At 35.6% G+C, this 20,016-nt stretch overlaps 1 protein-coding gene across 1 annotated transcript in view; it reads right to left on the bottom strand.

The window, feature by feature from the left end:
* Nucleotides 1-789: 789 nt before the first annotated feature.
* MARCHF11 (membrane associated ring-CH-type finger 11) overlaps nt 790-20,016 on the bottom strand; it is a 32,460-nt gene continuing 13,233 nt past the window's right edge. Inside the window, exons 3-4 of the mRNA XM_058030266.1 lie at nt 8,959-9,151; nt 790-1,983 (exon numbers count right to left, since the gene is read on the bottom strand). Of these exons, the coding sequence (XP_057886249.1) occupies nt 1,661-1,983; nt 8,959-9,151 (516 nt within the window). The 3' untranslated portion in view covers nt 790-1,660. The remainder of the gene's footprint in view (nt 1,984-8,958; nt 9,152-20,016) is intronic.

Below are 20,016 nucleotides of genomic sequence, written 5' to 3'. Positions count from 1 at the left end.
AGTGATGACTTTTGTCATTCCAGTTAACTGCTACGGATGATGAGGCCTAGCTCTCCTGGAGATGGCTGAACCTGCCTGCCCATGGGAAATGGTGACTGAATTCCCTGTTTAAATTTGTTTATGTGTGTGGCTTTTGCTTTCCCTTGTAAACTGTCTTTATCTCAACCCATGAGTTTTCTGGCTTTTACGCTTCTGATTCTCTCCCATGTCCCATCAGTGGGCAATTGAGTGAGTGGCTGCCTGGCTGGGGTGAAACCACAACAGACGGGTACCGCTTCACTCTCGTGACCAGTGACAGGATTCAAGGAATAGCCTGAAGCTGAGTCAGGAGAGGTTTGGACTGAGTGTTGGGAAAAGGTCTTTCACCAGAGGTGAACTGAGCAGTGGAACAGGCTCCCCAGGGCAGTGGTCACAGCACCAGCCTGACAGAGTTCAAGAAGTGTTTGGACAACACTCTCAGGCCCATGGTGTGACTCTTGGAGTGTCCTGTGTAGGGCCAGGAGTTGGACTTGATGCTTCTATGGGTCCCTTCCAAATCACTATATTCTATGATTCTACAAAACTGTTTTGAGTAAGCTAGTGTTCTCAGAGTAATTTCAGTCTTACTTTTCTATCTCAATCTTCAACAAGCTTATTATTAGGTTGAAAATTATTTCCATTCCATTACTATTTGATTAAATTCTATTAGAATTTTTGCCATGAAACAGAAACAAGAGAAGCAAACTTCACAGCATTGATCTATCATAATATTGACTCATTTTTAATATGATGATTTGTTCTCTGGCAAAATTAAGGTTCTGTATTATTTATACTCCAGATTCTATCAGAAATTACAATGCACATTTCTTCTCTTTTTTTTCTTTTTTTTTTAAAGGGACATCAATGACCTATCATTAGAATAGTACTAAAGATTCACACATTGCTAATTCCAGCAGTGCTGCTGAGAAGGCAATGCCACTTCTGTGCACAGGCACAGCACCAGCCCTCTGCAGATCTTAAGAGAATTGAGAGGCAGTACAAGACTCTACCCCTGTCTGTGTCATACTTGTGTCTGATAGCTTGCATGGACATCTGGGAGAGCTAAAAGAAAAGAATTCCCATCTTCTTTTAGGTTTTGTAGAATACTCCCTGGGCTTCCTGCTTAAATGCAAAGGACAATATATCCTTTACTTACTTTCACACATCTGAAATGAGCTACAAACAACAGCAAAATAAAGACAGAAAAGGAAAAATATTTTACTTGTGTCAACATTCTTTTTGGAAGAATGTTGTCCAGTTTAATCCTCATGAAAGTGGAAAAAAATAACAGTAGTGGATTAAAGCCAGAGTTTAAGAAAATACATTTAAATATATCTTTTTACTTAAAAATGAGTTTCCTCATCATTCAAAGACCTAAGAGTTAAGCTATGTTACATACACCTCAGGTACAAATTGAGAAAAGATTCAATAAATCAGACTATATAAAAAGCAAGAGACTTTTTCCCCCAGAAAAATGTATTTGTGTTTTATCTGATCATATAAAAAACATTAAATTTAAAAAAAAGAAGTGTATATATTTTTTCAAGTGTTAATGGTTTCACCATTCATCATAACTACATTCCACAGTCCTGTAACACCAGGGCACATTATCCTTATCTGTGTAGCACAGTGAGCACAATCTTTACACTGAGGTCACTCTCATCACTACTTCCCCAGAGCAATTATCCTCTGCTGAATCCTCCTGAGGTCTCATGCGGTTGAACAGCTGTAACAACACATAGCCACACTGAAATCTCGGTGAGGTTAACTGTGTTGGATGAACTAAACTTCTGTTTCTAAATGCAGTCAGTGGCAGCCACAATGTCCTCCCTGCTGAGGATTCTCCTCGATTGCTCTCTTCTATGTCTGTGGCTTTATCATAATTTAACACATCCCAGTGCAGATTCACAGCTCTCCAGCGCTTAAACACCCGGTAAACAGATGCACCTTCGTGGACTATCAGTCCTGAAAGTAAGAGGGAAAAAAGAGACTTTATACAAAATGTCAGTGGATACCATTTTGAGAGCAAATAGAGATTTAACACATTTTAATGACACTGGCAATTTCCAGATGCAATTAAATTACTCATAACATTAATAATTCAAACAAACTGTATATATGCAATTTAACTGGTTATTCATTTGTTTGGGAGGCAGGAACGTGCAAAGGAAATAAGTTGTTCTGAATGAAAGCTCAACACAACCAATACTGGAATAATCTGAGCATGCCTAACTAAATAAATTATTCAGATTTAAGTAAACCAATGCAAAACGGGCAGATTTGGATATTGACTGCTTATGCTAGTGCTGCCCCTGTTCATGGTAAGTACTATTTATTTACTGAGATTGGTACTCCTTTAAGTAGACCTTTAAGTAGGTTAGACCTTCTGCAATGAACAGGACAGTCCTAAATTTGTTTAAGAGTGTTTTGTAGAATTCAGTACAGATACTGAAAAATTTAACTGCTTTCAAATTCCCAGTTCAACTTAGGAGCACATAAGATTTATGAAACAGCTGTAAATATAATTACTTTCCTGTCTTGTTCTTTAGAACAAGAAGAAATTAAATGTTATTATTAACTACAATGAGCGTGGTAAGGATGATACACTTTCTTCTTTCTCTTCAGTATTCAGTAGGAAAAAGTTGTAAATTATCTTTTTCTTGAGACCCAAAAATCCTTTAAAAGGTCCTTCAAGGAAAATACAAAATTTCTGGAGTCCTCAGGAGACCAATCTGCCTATGAATTTCCATGTAGCTAATATTTATGCCTATTGTATGCACTCAAGCAACTTATTTAAATACATTAAGCTTCAAACTTTTTGTATGTATGTATATGTTTTTACTCACACTCTTTATATGTGAGCATTTCAAATATGGATCTACTGGGGAGACACATGGAGCTTCTGCCTTCCTACTAGTTTTGTCCTCAGCCAGCCTGCTTGAGGACACTTACACAGTTCTGACTGAGCAACACCACCTGTTTTCTCTGGCTCCCTGCTTTGGGAAGAAAGCAATCTGCCTAGCCAAAAACATTTATAAGTCTTTTTTCCAGTGTACTCCTTGCCTAAAATTTTCCTATCCATGGCCACATCTGTAATATGGACCTGTGGTGTGCTTTATCCCAAGAGATTGTATATCACCTGTTTCTACACAAGAAAACTGTGATTTAAGTGTCTGAGGTCCTTTAGCACAATTAAGTGATACCAGAAAGGAGATGCTCACAGAAAGATGACACAAGCTGAAAGGGTGGTAAAATTATTTACATGAACAGCAAACCTCACATTAAAATGCAATGATTTGCAGTAAGCAACGCCTACTCTAACATATTTTTAAAGATCATTGCACTGAAAGATGGAGAAACACAAAGATTTCTTTCAGAAGGACATGATAGTGAAAGCAGCATCTCTGTACGGCTTTCAAGTTGCCTAGAATTCATTGAAGCTTCCAATACAGCAAAAGTAGCACCAAAAAACTTAATTAAATAGTAAATATTCTAAATGTATTTTGTAACAGCAAAGCATTTTAGTGGAATTTTTTCTTGATTGCAAGATTTCTATCTTTATCTTCTCAGACATAGATAAAGTAACCTGTCTTTAAAATTTATCATAATAATTTAGTTGATACATAAATGTACCTTCAAGACTGGCTTGATTGTACAAAAATAATAAATGCATTGGATCCTGTACAGAATCTACAAACCAAGTTAGTGATGGTTTTACTGCTGTGACAAAGATTAATCCTTTTGTGTTCTTTTGGAATTCCTATGAAGTTGATAAAGGAGATGAGAATAATCTTCCTCAACCTGTTCCTGGAACACAGCATTATTTGGTCCAACTTCTCTCAAGTCTGCGATGAAGCAAAGTTAAAAGAACCTATTTACTCCAAGGTAAAGATACATGTCTGCACTTCACTAGAACCTGAACAACATATTTCAGAACAGAGAACAAAGTATTTGAGAAAGGATCATTGAGATACATGAAGTACATTTAAACAGTCAAAATATCTTTTCAAAATTACAACAGAAAAAGTTGTAGGATGACTTCTTTCAGGGAGCCCTTTTTTACTGCATTGGGGCTTTCAGGATTTAATGAAATTATGTTTTCAAAGTTTTTAAACATTGGCAAGGGTTTGGCAGTGCTGAAGGAGAAAAGCAGCACTTTCATAATTCCTCTCATAAAAAGTTTTAGCTCCCTTCTTGATAGAGCTATAGATTGAAAAATACCTACCTAGATGAGGCAGAAGAACTGGGATGGTGGGGGGTGGGGGGGGAGTGTGAAGTTCTTGGCACCAACAGTTCCAAGACCACAAACAAGAGGAACTGCAGGTAAGTTTTAAATGCTAGAAATTTTCCAGGTCCAGAGGAGTTCTGATGCTCAAAATGCAACTAGTTAGTTACTGAAGTCGAGCTGTAAGGAAATGGCAAATAATTGCCTTTCCCTTAAGGATTTCACAGCAATGAAGGTAGCTATGAGAGAGAAATTAAGAACAAATCCCTGAAGAATACAAATTTGTTCCAAACACCATGATTTCAAAAGCACAGAGGACACAGCTGAACACTTGTAGGGGAAAAATATTGGTTTGACTCAGACGATCCCAAGAAGTACTACAATTCACTACTGTTAGCTGTTCAGATGTTCTGTCCAATTAATATCTACAAGGAACAGGGTTTTTGGATGATGGACCCATCTAAATGTCCTATGGTCCTAAGAAGACTTTACCTTTAGGTTTTATCTCTAAAAGATAAAATTATTATTATTATCCCTATTAGCAGTGGGATCCAGCTAATAGGATTATGAAGAATCTTAATTTTATTTTCTTTTTTTATATTTTTGCCAAGTACTATTCTATTCTTTCACTGTCTTCAAAGGTTTTCTTATCCTGACTCACAAGATACTTGAAACTTTTTACTACTGAATGTCTTTACAAGCAGTCAACTTGTCTTATTCATATTTGGTGGTATTAGGTTACAACTTTATCTTATTTATCATACTAAGCTTTCATATAAACATTTAGGAATGGTCCTCCCAGTAATATCACAAGATTTTATCCAGGGATAAAAGATCATTTTCAGAAACAGACTTTACCTCTGGACAAAATGTCATGTCTTAAAACTATTCTAGGGCCCACAGATATTTAAAAAAAAACCACAATAAATTGCTCAGAGTATTAAAATGAAACATATCCATGCTAAAAATAGTAATAGTAAAAAATATAATTATTTATAAACTATTTAGAATTAGATCCAGTGTGGGAGAAAAAAAGACTTTCTGAGTAAAGACACATAAAGTGCAGCTAGATGTGTTCATTGTAAGTAATTTCAGCCTGTTCCTTTTTACAACTAAGGAGTTACAGGAATGTGCAAGGCATCAAATTCCTTAGCAGAGAAGAAAGAGGCTTTCAGAGGGCAATTCACACCTCGCACTGCCTCCCATCTCATCCTCCCTTGCCAGAGTACTACTGGCACCTGTCATGTGTCTAGTGCAATGTAACAACTACTTTTCACTGCTGGAAAAGGAGCAGCACTGTTGTTCTGGGATTGCAAGTCAGCTGTTATTATTTGTGAGAGGTTTTGTTCATGTTAGAACCACTTATGACCAGTAGTTATAACTGCTTTCCAGTAAAAAAAATATAAAATTCTACTATTTTTCTGTTATGCAAAATAATTGCTAGGTTTGGAAAGTAGAATGGCAAAGGCTTGATACACTGTCCTTCAGTGAGTAGATAAGGGATTTACATTATTCATTCCTTTCATTAACTCATTCCCTCTGGTAATTCCTACATGGATGGTCTGGTCCTAGCACTATCACTGGAATAGCTCTGGGTTTCACAGGCTGTAGTTCTGCTTGATCAGAGTGTTCAAGGTTTGCTTTAGGAAAACTTAACCACTAGCAAATTTCAAAGAGAAGAGCTTTATGCTCAGCTCTGATGCAGAAAGGTACAAGGTAATGGCTTGTAGGGTTAAAACCAACACTGATAAATAAAAACAATCCTATTTGTCAGGAATAACTCTGGGAAAATTCAGACTAGAAGAAAGAGAACAGTGGATACCAAAAAAGCATGAACACTAGAATGAACAGAATATATTATTCTCATGATCTATAATCTACAGGGTGTTTCTTTTGTTGAAATGTAAAAACAAAGAAGTAAAATACATGTTAGGTGTAATTTACTTACTAAGTAAGTGACTGGTGAGCTACATGTGATATAAAAGTCAATAACTGAGTAAATTAATTGTTATGTGCACATTTTCAAATATGTGATAAAAATATGTCAGTACCTTTTGGCAAACTCCTTTTAAAATTATAGCAAAAAATTTCAAGAAATGCTTCACACTTTTTGTGTGAAGATATCTACATTACATTTCACAAACAACCAAAAAGTATTTGTATTGTTTCTGCAAAAGTGTAGAGAGGCATAACTGAAAGCAGGTGGAATAAATCTTGGTCATACCATCAGTACCTCAAGCATTATCTTGAAATACGTGGTGCACAGGAAAACCTGTAGGTCTGCATAAATTTTTCATTGAAATAAAGAGGTTACAATGGGAGGAGAGATACTCGCTCACTGTAAATCCTGTTCAAAACTAAGACAATGCCATGGATGACTAAACACAAATGAAAGGAGAGGAGATCCTAAGTGAGACCTGTAGCTGGTTGGAAGCCTTACAAGTTTGATGATATGAGATGATTCATAATAATGGTAAAATAAGTTAATGCCTAGGGAAATCATCAGCATAATGGAAAGTATTTTGGGTTTTAAAAATAAGTTATAAGTAATGCTTACATATATCTATTAGAGAATTTTATTTGAAAATTGTAAATTAAAATTATCAATCTAAACCCCTCACTTCATCATGAAAGAATAAGATGAAATTAATAAGGTTGACTATATTAATGAATACTTTTAAGAGTTACAAGAAGTCCTGATCTTACAAGCTAACAGAATGCAAATTACTTGAAATTATATGCAGATTAAGTGGGTCTGAATGAATCTGGATTACCAAAATTCCTCAATTACAAAACCTCCTTTATACAGCTTTCTGAATTTCCAGATACAGTAAATTCCTAAGTCATATGTGCAGTGAATTTTGTATCTACAATATAGTCTCCAAACATATTTAATTGTAGTCACTTTTACATTTAAATTTTCATGTATTATTTGTGATAGTTCTATAAAATATGCATTTATTAAATGAAAGGCAAGTCAGTTTATCTGTGTGTTTGCTTTGCTCCTGCAGAAGCTCCATGTGAGGTACACGTTTGTTCAGCAGCTTCCACTTCAGCAGTGGCTTCAGCCTAGCTGGCTTGAAAGGCAGCTAAAGGATGCACAATCTATGGAAAGTCACCTGCCAAATATTTACTTCTATGGATAAATACAGTCATATTTCTGATTACCAACAGCCATTCTTGGCTAATTTGGAGTTTAATCTGGTTTAGGTGTTTTAACAGTAAAACAAATGGGAAAAAAGAAAATAATTTGAAGTAACTGGTTATTTCAACTAGCTGATGCATTCCAAAGTTGGTTTTTTCTTTTTTTTAATTGGGGAGAAAAAAGCCAAACAAATCAGAACTCCATATAAATGAAATGCTTGGAATGCCTGAAGCACATTTTATCTTCCTTTGGGGTATTTTTAAACAAAAGCAAAGCCCTCAGTGTTGAGTATAAAGCTGGAAAAAGTGATGTTCAGAAATCAGCATCTAAGAGGACACGTAGCTGAGTTCTTTTATTAATTTAAAAGATGAGCACTTGTCCAAACTATGAGATTCTGCTCACTTTTCTGTCTGAGATTTGGGTTCACAGAAGAAAGCCTATGTTACAAAATATTCCAGAGCAGGCTTCTTTAACAAAAATTACAAAATGAATGGAACTGCTGATGTAGCTGAAATATAAATACTTTTACAGTAATGGAATGGTTTAAATAAAAGATGATGTGGCTTTACAGTTGAAGCAAAACCCTTGATATTAGGAATCACTCTGCTTCTTTGTCCCTTACAAAGCAGAATTCAGCACTGTTCTAATTCCCATATATAAGATTCAGGTAACATTTATCTCTCAGAAATGTCAATGCAAACATCAGATGGCATTTGACTTCTGGATTTTCTTGCAATTAAAATTCTGTGAATGTGGTTTGATGTAAATAATTATTACTAATTATGTAAATTTATTTCTCTAAATTATATAATTATGTAATATTTAATGTAAATTTTCTCTCCAAATAATAAAAAATATTCTAACAATCAAATCAGGTTGTTTTACCAAATACTAAAAGGGATTTCTATTTAAATATTCCTGGTTCCAGTGTATTTTCAGAAATTTCAAAAGTGGTTAATACAGTGTTGCAGTAAAATGGATTTTCTTTTACAAGATTTCAGCTAAATTACTTGGGGCTTTTTAATAGTAAAGCAAGTTACTATAGTTAGCACTGAGTGTTTCATTATTGTTTATGATGTGCAAAGAACTCATGCCTGCCTTCTTTGTTCTCCTCCATTTCTAGCACAGTGACCTATATAAATCTGTGCAACCTAATTTTGGGTGTGCAGTTTGATGACATCTTCAAGGGCTTCTTCTGTGCTTCATGATGGTACAATCTAATTCAAACTGGCATCAGAAGATGACAGTGTGTAACTTTATTAATTATTTTAATAATGTCTTTCATATTTTCATCTAACTCCCTGATCTTTGCTAGTCATTTTATCAAGAAATTTAAACTGATCCTGTTCTCACCACTAAGATTTCGTGAATCCACTGATGAATCTGAGAGTAAAGCTTCTTTGATTCTTTTCTCTCTGCAATATTTGCAACACTGTAAAAAGCAGCATTTGCCAAAGGTATCAGCTGAGAATAAATCTGCAAAGAACTGATCAATTAGTGACCAATTAGAAAAATAGAAATAGTCACAGTCTTAAACCACAGTCTGTGCTGTTTAAAGATTTGAGCTTACCTATGCATACTAGATCCATAAAACCATACATTCCATAGCAGATTTGAAAAAGGATGTCCTTTCTTTGCCATACTGCATAAGGGCTGAAGGCTGACCATAGAAGCCAAGTCACACTTGCTACTAAGAACAGAGATCCTAGGATTACAGCAACCATCTGCACTTTCTCAACCAGTGTTATAGTAATGCTTTGCCACTAAAAGAGAAACAAAGTTGTATAAGATAAAAATGTTATTGTCCATGGTTGCACATTCAACTCCATCATTTTCCTGAAATCAGAAAGTATTTTAATATTTACACATATCTTCATAGATATTTACTAATATCCTTGATACTGAAATCTTATAGATCTTTTTTCCTATTTCAAAGTGAAGCTAATAGTTGCTTCTCCATTTCCTCCAGTGTCCCTATCAATATGATCTAGCTGTGAACTTCTGAAGAGTTAGTAGTTTTGCTTCTCTTTTGAATATGTAGGTAAAAAATATATTAAGTCTTATGAATGGAACTCTGTCTTTAATCTTTGGAGAGTAATGAACAGAATAAAAAAGAAAGAAGACTTTTTCAAATATATGTTATGTTAGTGTGACAGGTTTCCTTTCCATCCCTCCCTCCTGAAGTGTGAAGCCATTTTCCACTTTCAGGCTTCTCATCAAAGAAGTTCCAGACATACCAAGGGAGTTGTCTTTCTCTGCATAAACCAGTGTAAACAGCACAAAAAATCTCCTGCAACCTAGTGTGGAAGTGACATGAAAACTCAGGAGAAGCCCTGAATATAGATAGCACAAACATGTCTTTTCAGCACACCCCAATTATGTCCATCTTTCCAGGGCAGGATGTATCTTCCATATGTGACATGACTCTGGTTTATGGTTGTACAAGATTTAAATATAAAAGAGTGTGTGTACTGACTTCTGTCAAGAGAAATACAATTCCATTATAAGAGTCACAAAAACAAAACACAGCATAAGGAACTAATTGTTCTAGATTACCCTTAACATATATGGCTTTCCTTGGACATAATTATGTAAATTACTACTTTGGTAGACTCCCCACTCCAGTCCCGTCACTCCTTCCAGGGCTGATGTGAAGATTTTGTAGACATCTTTCCTGTTCCTAATTTTGGATGTACCAGCCCCCTTCTATAGCTGCAGTAGGGAACAAGTGGAGAAAGCTATTGCAACAAGGGTTTTCTTGCCTCTTTTCCCATCTAGCAATAATTTTTCCTTTTTCCTACTACTTTACCAAATCCTTCTCTTTTTTACAGCTGTTGGGTACTCAGTACCAAAAAATCATAGGATAAAATAATAATTCAGGTTGCAAGGGGCTGTGGGAGCCCTCTAGTTCAACTTCCTGCTCAAAACATGATAAGGGGATGATATTAGACCAGGTGGCTCAGGGGTTTATTCTGTATACCTTGAAAACTTCCGAGTATGGCGGCTGTTCAGCCTCTCTGTGCAACCTGCTCCATTTCTTGACTGTACTCAGGTTGAAAAAAGTTTTTCTTATATTCATTCTGATGCTCTTTTGTCCCACTTACACTCTTCCTCCCATCAAGTACCACCGTGAAGAGCCTGGGTGAGCACTGGGTCCCCTGTCCCTTTCTTTCAGCTTTTCCCATTAACTTTTCTGCTGTAGCCTAATATGAACAATTGGTGCTACATTCCTTCTCTTCTTGCAACCTCCTGAATATAACAGTACAAAGAGATAGACATAGAACAATTTGTAAATCATCTATCTTGAAATAATATCCTTTTATAATGAACTCATGAAATGCATACTAGCTTTTTCATGGAACATGAAGGTTAGGAATGGGGCTATTCATGCTAAATACTACCTTTTTGTGTCAAACAACAATGGATACTCATTTCCTTTGTTCAGTCTCTTTATGAAGGTCAAAGAAGGTCATTAACAAGTGATGCATGACAGAATGGTGCGAGCTTTCCATGACTCAATATACAGTATACAGGATTGGAAGTTCAGGACTGAAATTCAATGAACATTCATTAGACCCCATAGGATAATGTTAAACAAAATTATTTTTCATTTCTCAGCTGAAGCTACATAGCGTGACTTGGCAGAAAGCTGTCAAAAAATGCTGCTGGTTATGTATGTCTATCGTCTTTCTTTATCAGTGTGAGACAGAACTGTATTAAATTTCTTTGGAATGCCTGGAATCAAAGTCCATTTACATGAAGTAAAGCTTTAACTGTCACAAAATATTGCACTGTCAAATTCACAGAAGAAGCTGGCAATAAACTGAAAAGACATAAAAAATGAAATAAACAGCAGATCTGTCACAGTGCAATTTCAAAAGTTTGTAAACTCACTTCAGTTTATTTTTATTTTCTTTTTCTTTTTTTTAAACTTAGATTGCTCATAGTTAGTCTGCAAAGAGACTAATGAACAAAAGAAAAAGCAATCCAAACATTTGGGATAAATAATATAGCATGCAGTCTGGATAGCTTATCCCCTATTCTGGTGTTGCCTGAAAACCAGTGTCTCTTCCTCAGTGCCAACCACTCTTACTACTCATTTCATGAGGGCTTTTTGTTGGCTTGTTGTTGGATTTTCCCAATTCTTTATTTCTAGAAAAGCTTGACCTTGAAAAGTTCTAAGAAACATAGATATGATCCTCACCTCTTCCTAGCCTCTTCTAAAGAATGTATTCTTATTATTTTACTCTTCTCTTGATCTGTCAAGAATGCAAGCAATTGAATCTCTCAACCTCAATAAAGTCAATAATTCCAAAGATTCAGCATATTAGCACACTATCAAATTACTACAATTACTGAGAAAAACACATAAGCATTCCAGAGGTTGTTGTTCCTAACTCTTCTGCCTTTAAAAACAAAAGAACAGTTCCAAGAAAACCCCCCAAACCAACAAACCAAAACCTCCACCAAAATAATAAAAAAAAATAACCCCAAAAATAAGATTAGATATTTTCTTCTATTACCCAACTACTTTAACCTTTATGGTATTGACTGTCTTTGTCCTATGGAAAAAAATTTTAATCCTCCACCTTTTTCAGTATGAAGGTCAGCAAAAATCAAGAAATTAAAAAATTTTACAAAATTTTCCTCCCTATTACTGTAGTCTGTAATTTAAGGTAATTGATGATATTCCATAGTAGATGGGTGAGGAAGGACTGTGTGTGTAAAACAGAAGACATTGCAGTGGCCTAGAAAATTTACGTGAAACCTCTAACTTGCCTCCTTGTGGTCGGCAGCCTGCCATAGGAATCCAGCACCCCAGGAGTGATGAGGTGGGATGGATTGCTGTTCAGCTCTAACATGTGGTGAGCTTGGGGATCTCATCTTCTGTCTGTGTTAGTCCTTAGTGCTAATGGCAAAAACACTGTGGATGTTCCTGATGGTTAACTTACCCCAACAGAAATTTCCTCCTCCTTGCCCCTCTCCAATATGTTTGGATTTGTACCAGTCTGAGATTGTCTCTTGGGAAATGAGTGTCTTGACATTTTTCCCCATAAATTTGACTGAGTTTGGGTAGAAATTATAAAAAGGCAAGCAGATGTTACTGGGACAGGTGTATTTGTCGCATAATGAAGGTGATATTCTGTAGTTATGACGTTATTCACATATTGATAGGCTTGGAATGTTCAGTCCTTTCTTAAACGGGGCCAGCATTAGCCATTAGACAATGAGATGAACTGCACAGGACTGCATTGTTTGGTTGCTTTGCATTTCATTACAAGGCTTGTGAAGAGGACTGGAGTTGTGGTCACACCATTTGCTTGTGCCTCTCACTCACAACATGGCTAACATGTGTGAGAATACAACTGAAAGAAACCCAGGAAAAGAAAGCTCCTTCTAAGAATGACATTCTTATTATAATATCAGAGTCAGGTAACCATTCTTTGATTTCTCACAGTTATTTTCCTTATTGTACTCACTGTTCTGTTATAATCACTTCATCTTTTAATGTCAAATTAATGGCTTATGAAGTCACAAAATAATAAAAATTACTCAGTGATACTATGTTGAGAAATTGCATTCAGAACAAAGCAGACTGAATTCATGTGTCATGACTTAAATCCATTATTTCCACTAGTGTTTTTCTCATTTTCTTCATATAACTTGGTTCTAAAATTTTAATCATTCATGACTACAAATAATATTATGACTTTCTAATTTGTTTTTTCTATTTGCTGACTATACATTCCACAATCTGTAACAGTTATTTTAGCTAAACATTTTGCCGTGTTATAAAAGATCTAGACAGGATTTTATTGTCAGCTTCTGTAAAGTAGATGACCCTAAAAAAATATTATGAGAAAGATTGTCGTTTTTTGTTCAACAGCTAGAAAGAAATGTGAAATATTTTGCATCTTGATAACTATAATAATATTGTAGGTTTCAGATATAATAATTTTTAAAACCTCATTTATGAGATTTTACAAATGCTTATAAATTTAACATAATAATTATAATTATAATCTATTATATGTAATATAATATCTATAATGTAATGATATAAATATATTAAAATTATTATAAACTATTATATAATTATTATAAACTATTAAGAATATAATTTAAAATTATTTCAAATTTCTATGAAAATCCCATTTCATATTCCTTCTCATAATATATGTAGTGTTATGATGTACCATGCCATCTCAGTTGCCCATGAAAAAAGCATTTTATTTTAATTTACAATGATGGCAAAAACTTCCTTTGAAAATGGTGTTTTAAACAAAATAAAATTAATGCTTCTGATTTTAATGTAATACTTTCTGCCCTTGAAAACTTCCTAGACTTTTACTTCTACTGACACTTCATTGTATTTGGTTCTTTTAAACTTTTATTTACCACTGGTCCTTCCCTGATAAATCATTTGGGAGTATAATACATTAATGGTACTCTAGAGTTCGAATTCTGACCCCAGAAATATTGCTCCTCTTTTCTTCTAAAGTTTCTGTCAAAGAAAAATACAAATACAAGGAAATAATTCCTTATTTTTGAGGTTGAGACTTTCAGAAGTTGAAGGAAATTTATTGCTTTGATGGAATAATTGTTAAAGAATAAAGTCAATGCAGTTATATGCATGTCCTTACTAACATAAAGGTGGATAAAATATTCAAAGGTCTGTCATTTTTGAGATAAATCAATATTAACTTGGCTTTGTTTTAATAATGCCTTGTAGAAACCAATTGATTATGGTATAATATATGGCGGAAAAATTATCTCAAAAGAACTGATACTGTGCTTGTACTTAGAATACTTTGCATTAAAAATGTCTGCAAAGAAACAACAGGTTTTGCAGACACTCTATGGATCCAAAAGCGTGCAATCATATGAAGAACATATGAAATTTCCTTATGGCTACCCAAATGCGTATCAGCTGTACCAATTTATAACCCACCAAAATTCCTTAAGACAAAGAGCTCTTATGGGGTTATCCCACTCTGTTGTCTCAGAAAGACAGTTCATTATGGGCACTGCTGACAGAAACCTCTCAATCCCTTCACTCATTCTGGAATGAATATTTTACATACTGGTAACAATAATGCCTGGCTGTGACCTACTGTAATATAACAAGATTAACCTGAAAACATACGAAATATACAACTTCAAAAACCTTTTGTTAGATTGCTCTAATTGCTAGAACTAATTTTTACAAGAAAAAGTTCTTTCCTAGTATCATCCATTATCCATTACCAGGTTTGTAATCTGCATACATATGAATAAAACTTATAGAGAAGCAAAAGAACACACTGATTTAAGTCCAACATATAATTTTTTAAATGGCTGTTCCTTACTTTATCTTGTTGGTAGTCTATGCGATTAGATAATTAGGATTTCTAAAATGTTTTGCAGTAAGCACACACTGCCTACATGATTTAGTATACAATGATAGTTAATTTACTGACCAGTCTGGACAGAAAATGCATAGTTTTGAGTACACACACACAAAAACATAAGAAATGTCATTTTTAGCTATAGGCTTCTGTTTTTATGACTTTTTCTTAAAAGAATCAATGTCACAAAAATTGCAGCACACCATTAATGGCTGCCTATTTTGATACATTATTAACACATAGAGTGCCTGGAGTCATGATGCCCATTATCTTTTTATCTGCCAGAGAGTTCATCAATACAGATAGTTTGGGCTGTATGTAATTTCTCCATCAGCTTGGAAGGCTGCACCACTATTTTACTTGGGACATTGTAAAAACATAACATTTACCGTACAGATCCCACCCATCTGTGCACCACTCAAGCAGTTTAGTTGACAGCTCCTGGAAGTGTTGACTTACTGCATGTACACAACTGATTGAACATCTACACCTACCCTGGGTGCACCTTGGATTTCTGGCTGTCCAGAAGCTTGGACATCCTGGTCAATCTACAAAATCTTCACATTCTATTACATTAATCTCTCAAAATCTTACTACTTACTAATTAGAACAGTTCAACCTTTTATCTTACAATTTTTAAAATTATGTTAGAATTGGGATCTGAGGCCACAAGCAGAGCTGTGCTGTCAACTACATTAGTCTTACATTATTCTTTCTCTGAGAAATTTTCACTATCTATTTTTTGCTGACAGTTAAAATAATGAAAGGAATTAGGCAAGACTGTGTGACCAGCCGAGGCAGCTACCCAGGCAGAGCTCCAGTGGAATATGCTGACACCCTGGTGCCAGGCTGCAGAGTGTGTCCTGCTCTTGTGGCAGTAGGGACCAGCAGCAGTGAGCATGCCTGTGGGAGGCATGCCCAGGAAGAGGAACTTCTCTTCATAGTGACAGAAAAGAGGCAGGCAAGCAGCATGAGGAATATCGGAGTAAGAAAGAAAAAGTAAAGAAACAGTTCAACTACCTTCCCTGGGACAGGCACAAAAGGGCAGACAAGAATGCATGATATGGAGGACTCCCTATCCTCTGTCCAATGCAGTGACCTAAATGACAGGGGACAATGGTGACAAGCTCCTGCTGAGCTCAGCAGGCAAATCTCTGCAACTCCCTCCCTGCAGAATTTTGAGTTTTTTAATCACGGGTCAATTTACATGGCGTTGAGCCTGTGATGACAGACAGGGCGTACCTGTCACAAAGCAGGAAAAGGATCTTTGCTCAGGAGTTTTCAGGGCTCACTGAAAGAGCTTTAGACTAAACTTGAAGGGAAAAGGGATAAAGCCATGTTCGCTAGAGATCAGCCTGGGGATAGCACACTAGTGTTGGAGAGGCAGAGTGCTATGAAGGTCCTTTCGTCTGCCATCTCAGTAATGCAGGAATGAAGATCTGGGTATGTGTCAGCAACAGCACAAGTTATTGATACATTAGAAAGCACAGAAACACCTGAGAATGGTGATGTAGGAATTAGGGCTTCTGTCCCCAAAAAAGGCGGTGGGATCAATAGCCCAGCTGAAGTGCATCCACACCAATGCATGTGACATGGACAACAAACAGGAGGAGCTGGAATCCATTGGGCAGCAGGAAAACTGTGACATCATGGAAACATGGTGGGAGGACTTGCACAACTGGGGTGCTGCAATGGATGGCTGTAAACCCTTCAGAAGAGATAGGCAAGGAAGGAGAGTTGGCAAGGTAGCCCTGAACGTTGGGGTGTTATGATTGTCTAGAGCTTAATGATGATGCCGATAGACTTGAGCATTCATGGATGAAGATTCAGGGGAAGGGTGACAAGGCAGACGTCCTGGTGGGAGTTTGTTACAGGCCACCCAAGGAGGATGAAGACACAGATGAAGTATTCTGTAGGAAGCTGGGAGAAGTTTCATGCTTGCTAGCTCTTGTTCTCATGGGGGACTACAACAAAAAAGAACAGCTGTCTGCTGATATACAGCACAGCAAAGAGGACACAGTCTAGGGTTTCTTATTTTCTGAAGGAAATAAGAAACATGTACGGTTAGGTAAATTATTCTCAAGTTAACTTTTAAAGCCTATGAGACTCAAACTAACTACGTTTAGCTTACTGGCATTTAGCTCATTGGCATTTTGCACATTCCATGGATGTGTATATTTGGTGAAAATGAAATTACCATTCTATGTGAATAAATAGTATTCCTACTGTAAAGTAGGAACTGTTCAATTTCTGTTGCCGCTGTATTGGAAATATTGAATTTCATTACAACCTACTGTATTTTTGATAGCATTATCTGAAAATTAAATATTAATGACTGGAGGAAATTAAAGCCTGCCATGGTTGTTGCAGTCTCTGCAACCCAAAGATGATTGCAAAGTGATGCTGACAACTTAGCTCAAACATAGGCTGTCCTGTTACCGTCAGGTCCACATTCCTGGAAGAACGCTGAGAGAAAAAACATTCAGTATAATTGCACTCAGGAAGTAAACCTCAGCAAGATCATAAATAAGTGATACGAAGGAGGTATTAACAATTTTCATGCCATGTAGTCACTTTGGAGTGTTAACCACATTTTGCCTATACAGTTCTGCATTTTACTTTTTCAACACAAATAAACAGTATCAGAAAGGGCTCTGGATTTGCTTTTTCCTTCTCTCGTGGGAAAAAACCTATCTGTAAATTCTAGCTAAAACTGTTGACAACTTTTAAATTTAGAAAAAAATACTGAACATGAGGTTAATATTGTGCAGTTCATGACGATATTGATGCAGTCACCAAATGTATGTAAAAAATTTCTCAGCATGGAGGGCCAGATCAAGCCTCTTCCACAAGAATACCTTGAACACTAGTCACTATGCAGTCACTAGACAGTCACTATACATTTCTGTTGATGCCTTCTTGTCTTCCATGTTGAATATATTTAAGTATTAATTCTGGCTCCTTTACTTAAACTCACATTTAATTTGCTAGCTCAACTTTCCGAAAGTGCTGGCTACTCTTTCCCTGTCTTTTTGATCCTATGAATAATTAAATAATTTTTACAACCAATGCAAAAGGAATCATGGAGAGTTTATTTGAGAATATTCTATACCTTAATGTTTGGTCCATTCCAAAATTATTACATTATGAGGACCTTGCCTCAAACTTATTGTTCACGCGAGTGAAAGCAAGGTTTTAAACTTTCACCTCTAAGGATACTATTTTAATAACAGATTTTTGTGTTATTCAGGATATTCAATAGTAGAACTTCTTCCAAGTAATTTATTGGAACACTTCCAGTTCCTGTACAATACATAGATGTTCTCTGAACTAAAGGAAAAGTAAATGAAATTGATTACTCTATTCACATCATCTCCATAGGGATAAGTAGGGAAATGATTTTAGTACCGTACAAAGAAAGTTAAGAACTATTTCTGATACTGGCCTATTTCAGTGAGTTATGGATGCAGAAAAAGAAGCCATGGAAAGGCTATAATGGAAAAGAACCATAGAAATTATATGAAAGTGAAAGAAATTCCATGCAATTGGAAATTCAGAGTTCAAAGTTTCAAGTTCACTGAAAGAAGACTGGAAGAGGACCCTCAGAATGTAAATGCACAAACGCATTTGATTGGATAAGTACAGTCTAGTTGTAAAGCATAATTTTGTTTAAAGTACATCATAATTACTGCTTCCCACTATCTGCTTGCAGACACTCTGTGAATCCAAAGACATGCAATCAAATAACATCATCATGTATTGTCGCTGGATTTCCCTGCATCCTGCAGCAGCATTAGTCACAATAGTTCAACAACAGTTCGGGAACAAAGCAACTCCCCACCTTTAGTTAGGAAGATGCACCTTCCCTATTCAGACTTCTTCCAGTTGCTATATGGCAATGATGTCTCTCAGCACTGCAAGATACAACCTCATCAGAAATCCACTGAGTACAAATACTGGCCTCTGCTCCTTTTGGCCCTCAGCAAAACTAACTCACAGACTGCAATCAGAATTTTCATATGGAAATCTGGAAGATGCTCATGAGAGAAGAAGCAATCCTGATTTCATGTGTTTCTTTGTAAGATGAGAAACAAAGAGAAGTTCAGATTTCAAGGGCAACGAAATTACTCAAGAAACATATCCTGAGCTCGAGTTGTTGCCTTGTCTAATCCCCAAGTAAGATAATGAGTATCTTGGATGAAGGTTAGAAGGCAGAATGGCAAGAGTACCAAGATATTATATAGCGTATAATCATGAAGAAGACAATCTTGGGTTCTGGGTTGTATGAAATCTGGCAGAGTCTGCTTTGTAAGTCAATTTGAATGTAATTGCTTAAATTAATAAATCAATTAGATTGATTTTGTAGTGAATTAAATTAGCAATGTCTTCACTTAAAGAGAAATTTGTCATAATTATAGAATTTTAGAGTGTACCAATGAATATGGTAAATAATATACTGCTTGAAAATTTGGCCTAGTGGAAGAATTAAGTAATTTATTAATTAACATATCACACATTATGTATAATAATTAAAAGGCTTTAAAAATATGCATAATACATTTTTAAGAATTAGTATAATGGATTAATGTTAATAGTGGTATTAATAAGGGGGTTTTATTAGGTTGTTATTTAAATATTTATTACACAGCAAAATTTTAGCAGTCAATTGCATTAGTGTTTTCAGGTACTGCTAAATAATCACAATTACACACTAATAGGTGCTGTTTGAATCAATACTAATTTTTTTCTAATAGTTTGAGTAACCATGGTTTTGATCACTCACTTACTTACAAGATTCCATTTTTATAAAAACATAGAAGCTGTAGTGCTTAATTACAGAGAGGGGCAATTTAAATACTACATATCATATAATACTAGAGCTCTATCTGTGAAAAAACAGAATAGCTACCTTTGTAGCATACACTATACCAGATACTCTCTATTTCTCTCTAACCATATCATGAATATGTCTGAAATCCCTTGGAGTAATTAAATTAAATTGCACAATATGCTTTTGAAAATTTCCAGCTAACTTGTTGCACTCTGTGTCAACAATCATATTGCTTCTAGAAGCAATGGCTGCAATACCAAAAACTGTAATATCCATTCATATCACTGTGTTTGAAAATTCCCAAGCTATAAATTGTTCTTGGCTTGATGGTGCTTATATGGCTTACATATAACCTATGTACCATCTCTTGCAGTAAAAACACAGACATAAAATAAAAATGCCATCAATT

Source organism: Melospiza georgiana, chromosome 1, assembly GCF_028018845.1.
Source record: "Melospiza georgiana isolate bMelGeo1 chromosome 1, bMelGeo1.pri, whole genome shotgun sequence".
NCBI classification, from domain to species: Eukaryota; Metazoa; Chordata; class Aves; order Passeriformes; family Passerellidae; genus Melospiza; species Melospiza georgiana.
Note: the sequence above shows the minus strand (reverse complement) of the source record. Positions and strands in the feature narration are given on the sequence as shown.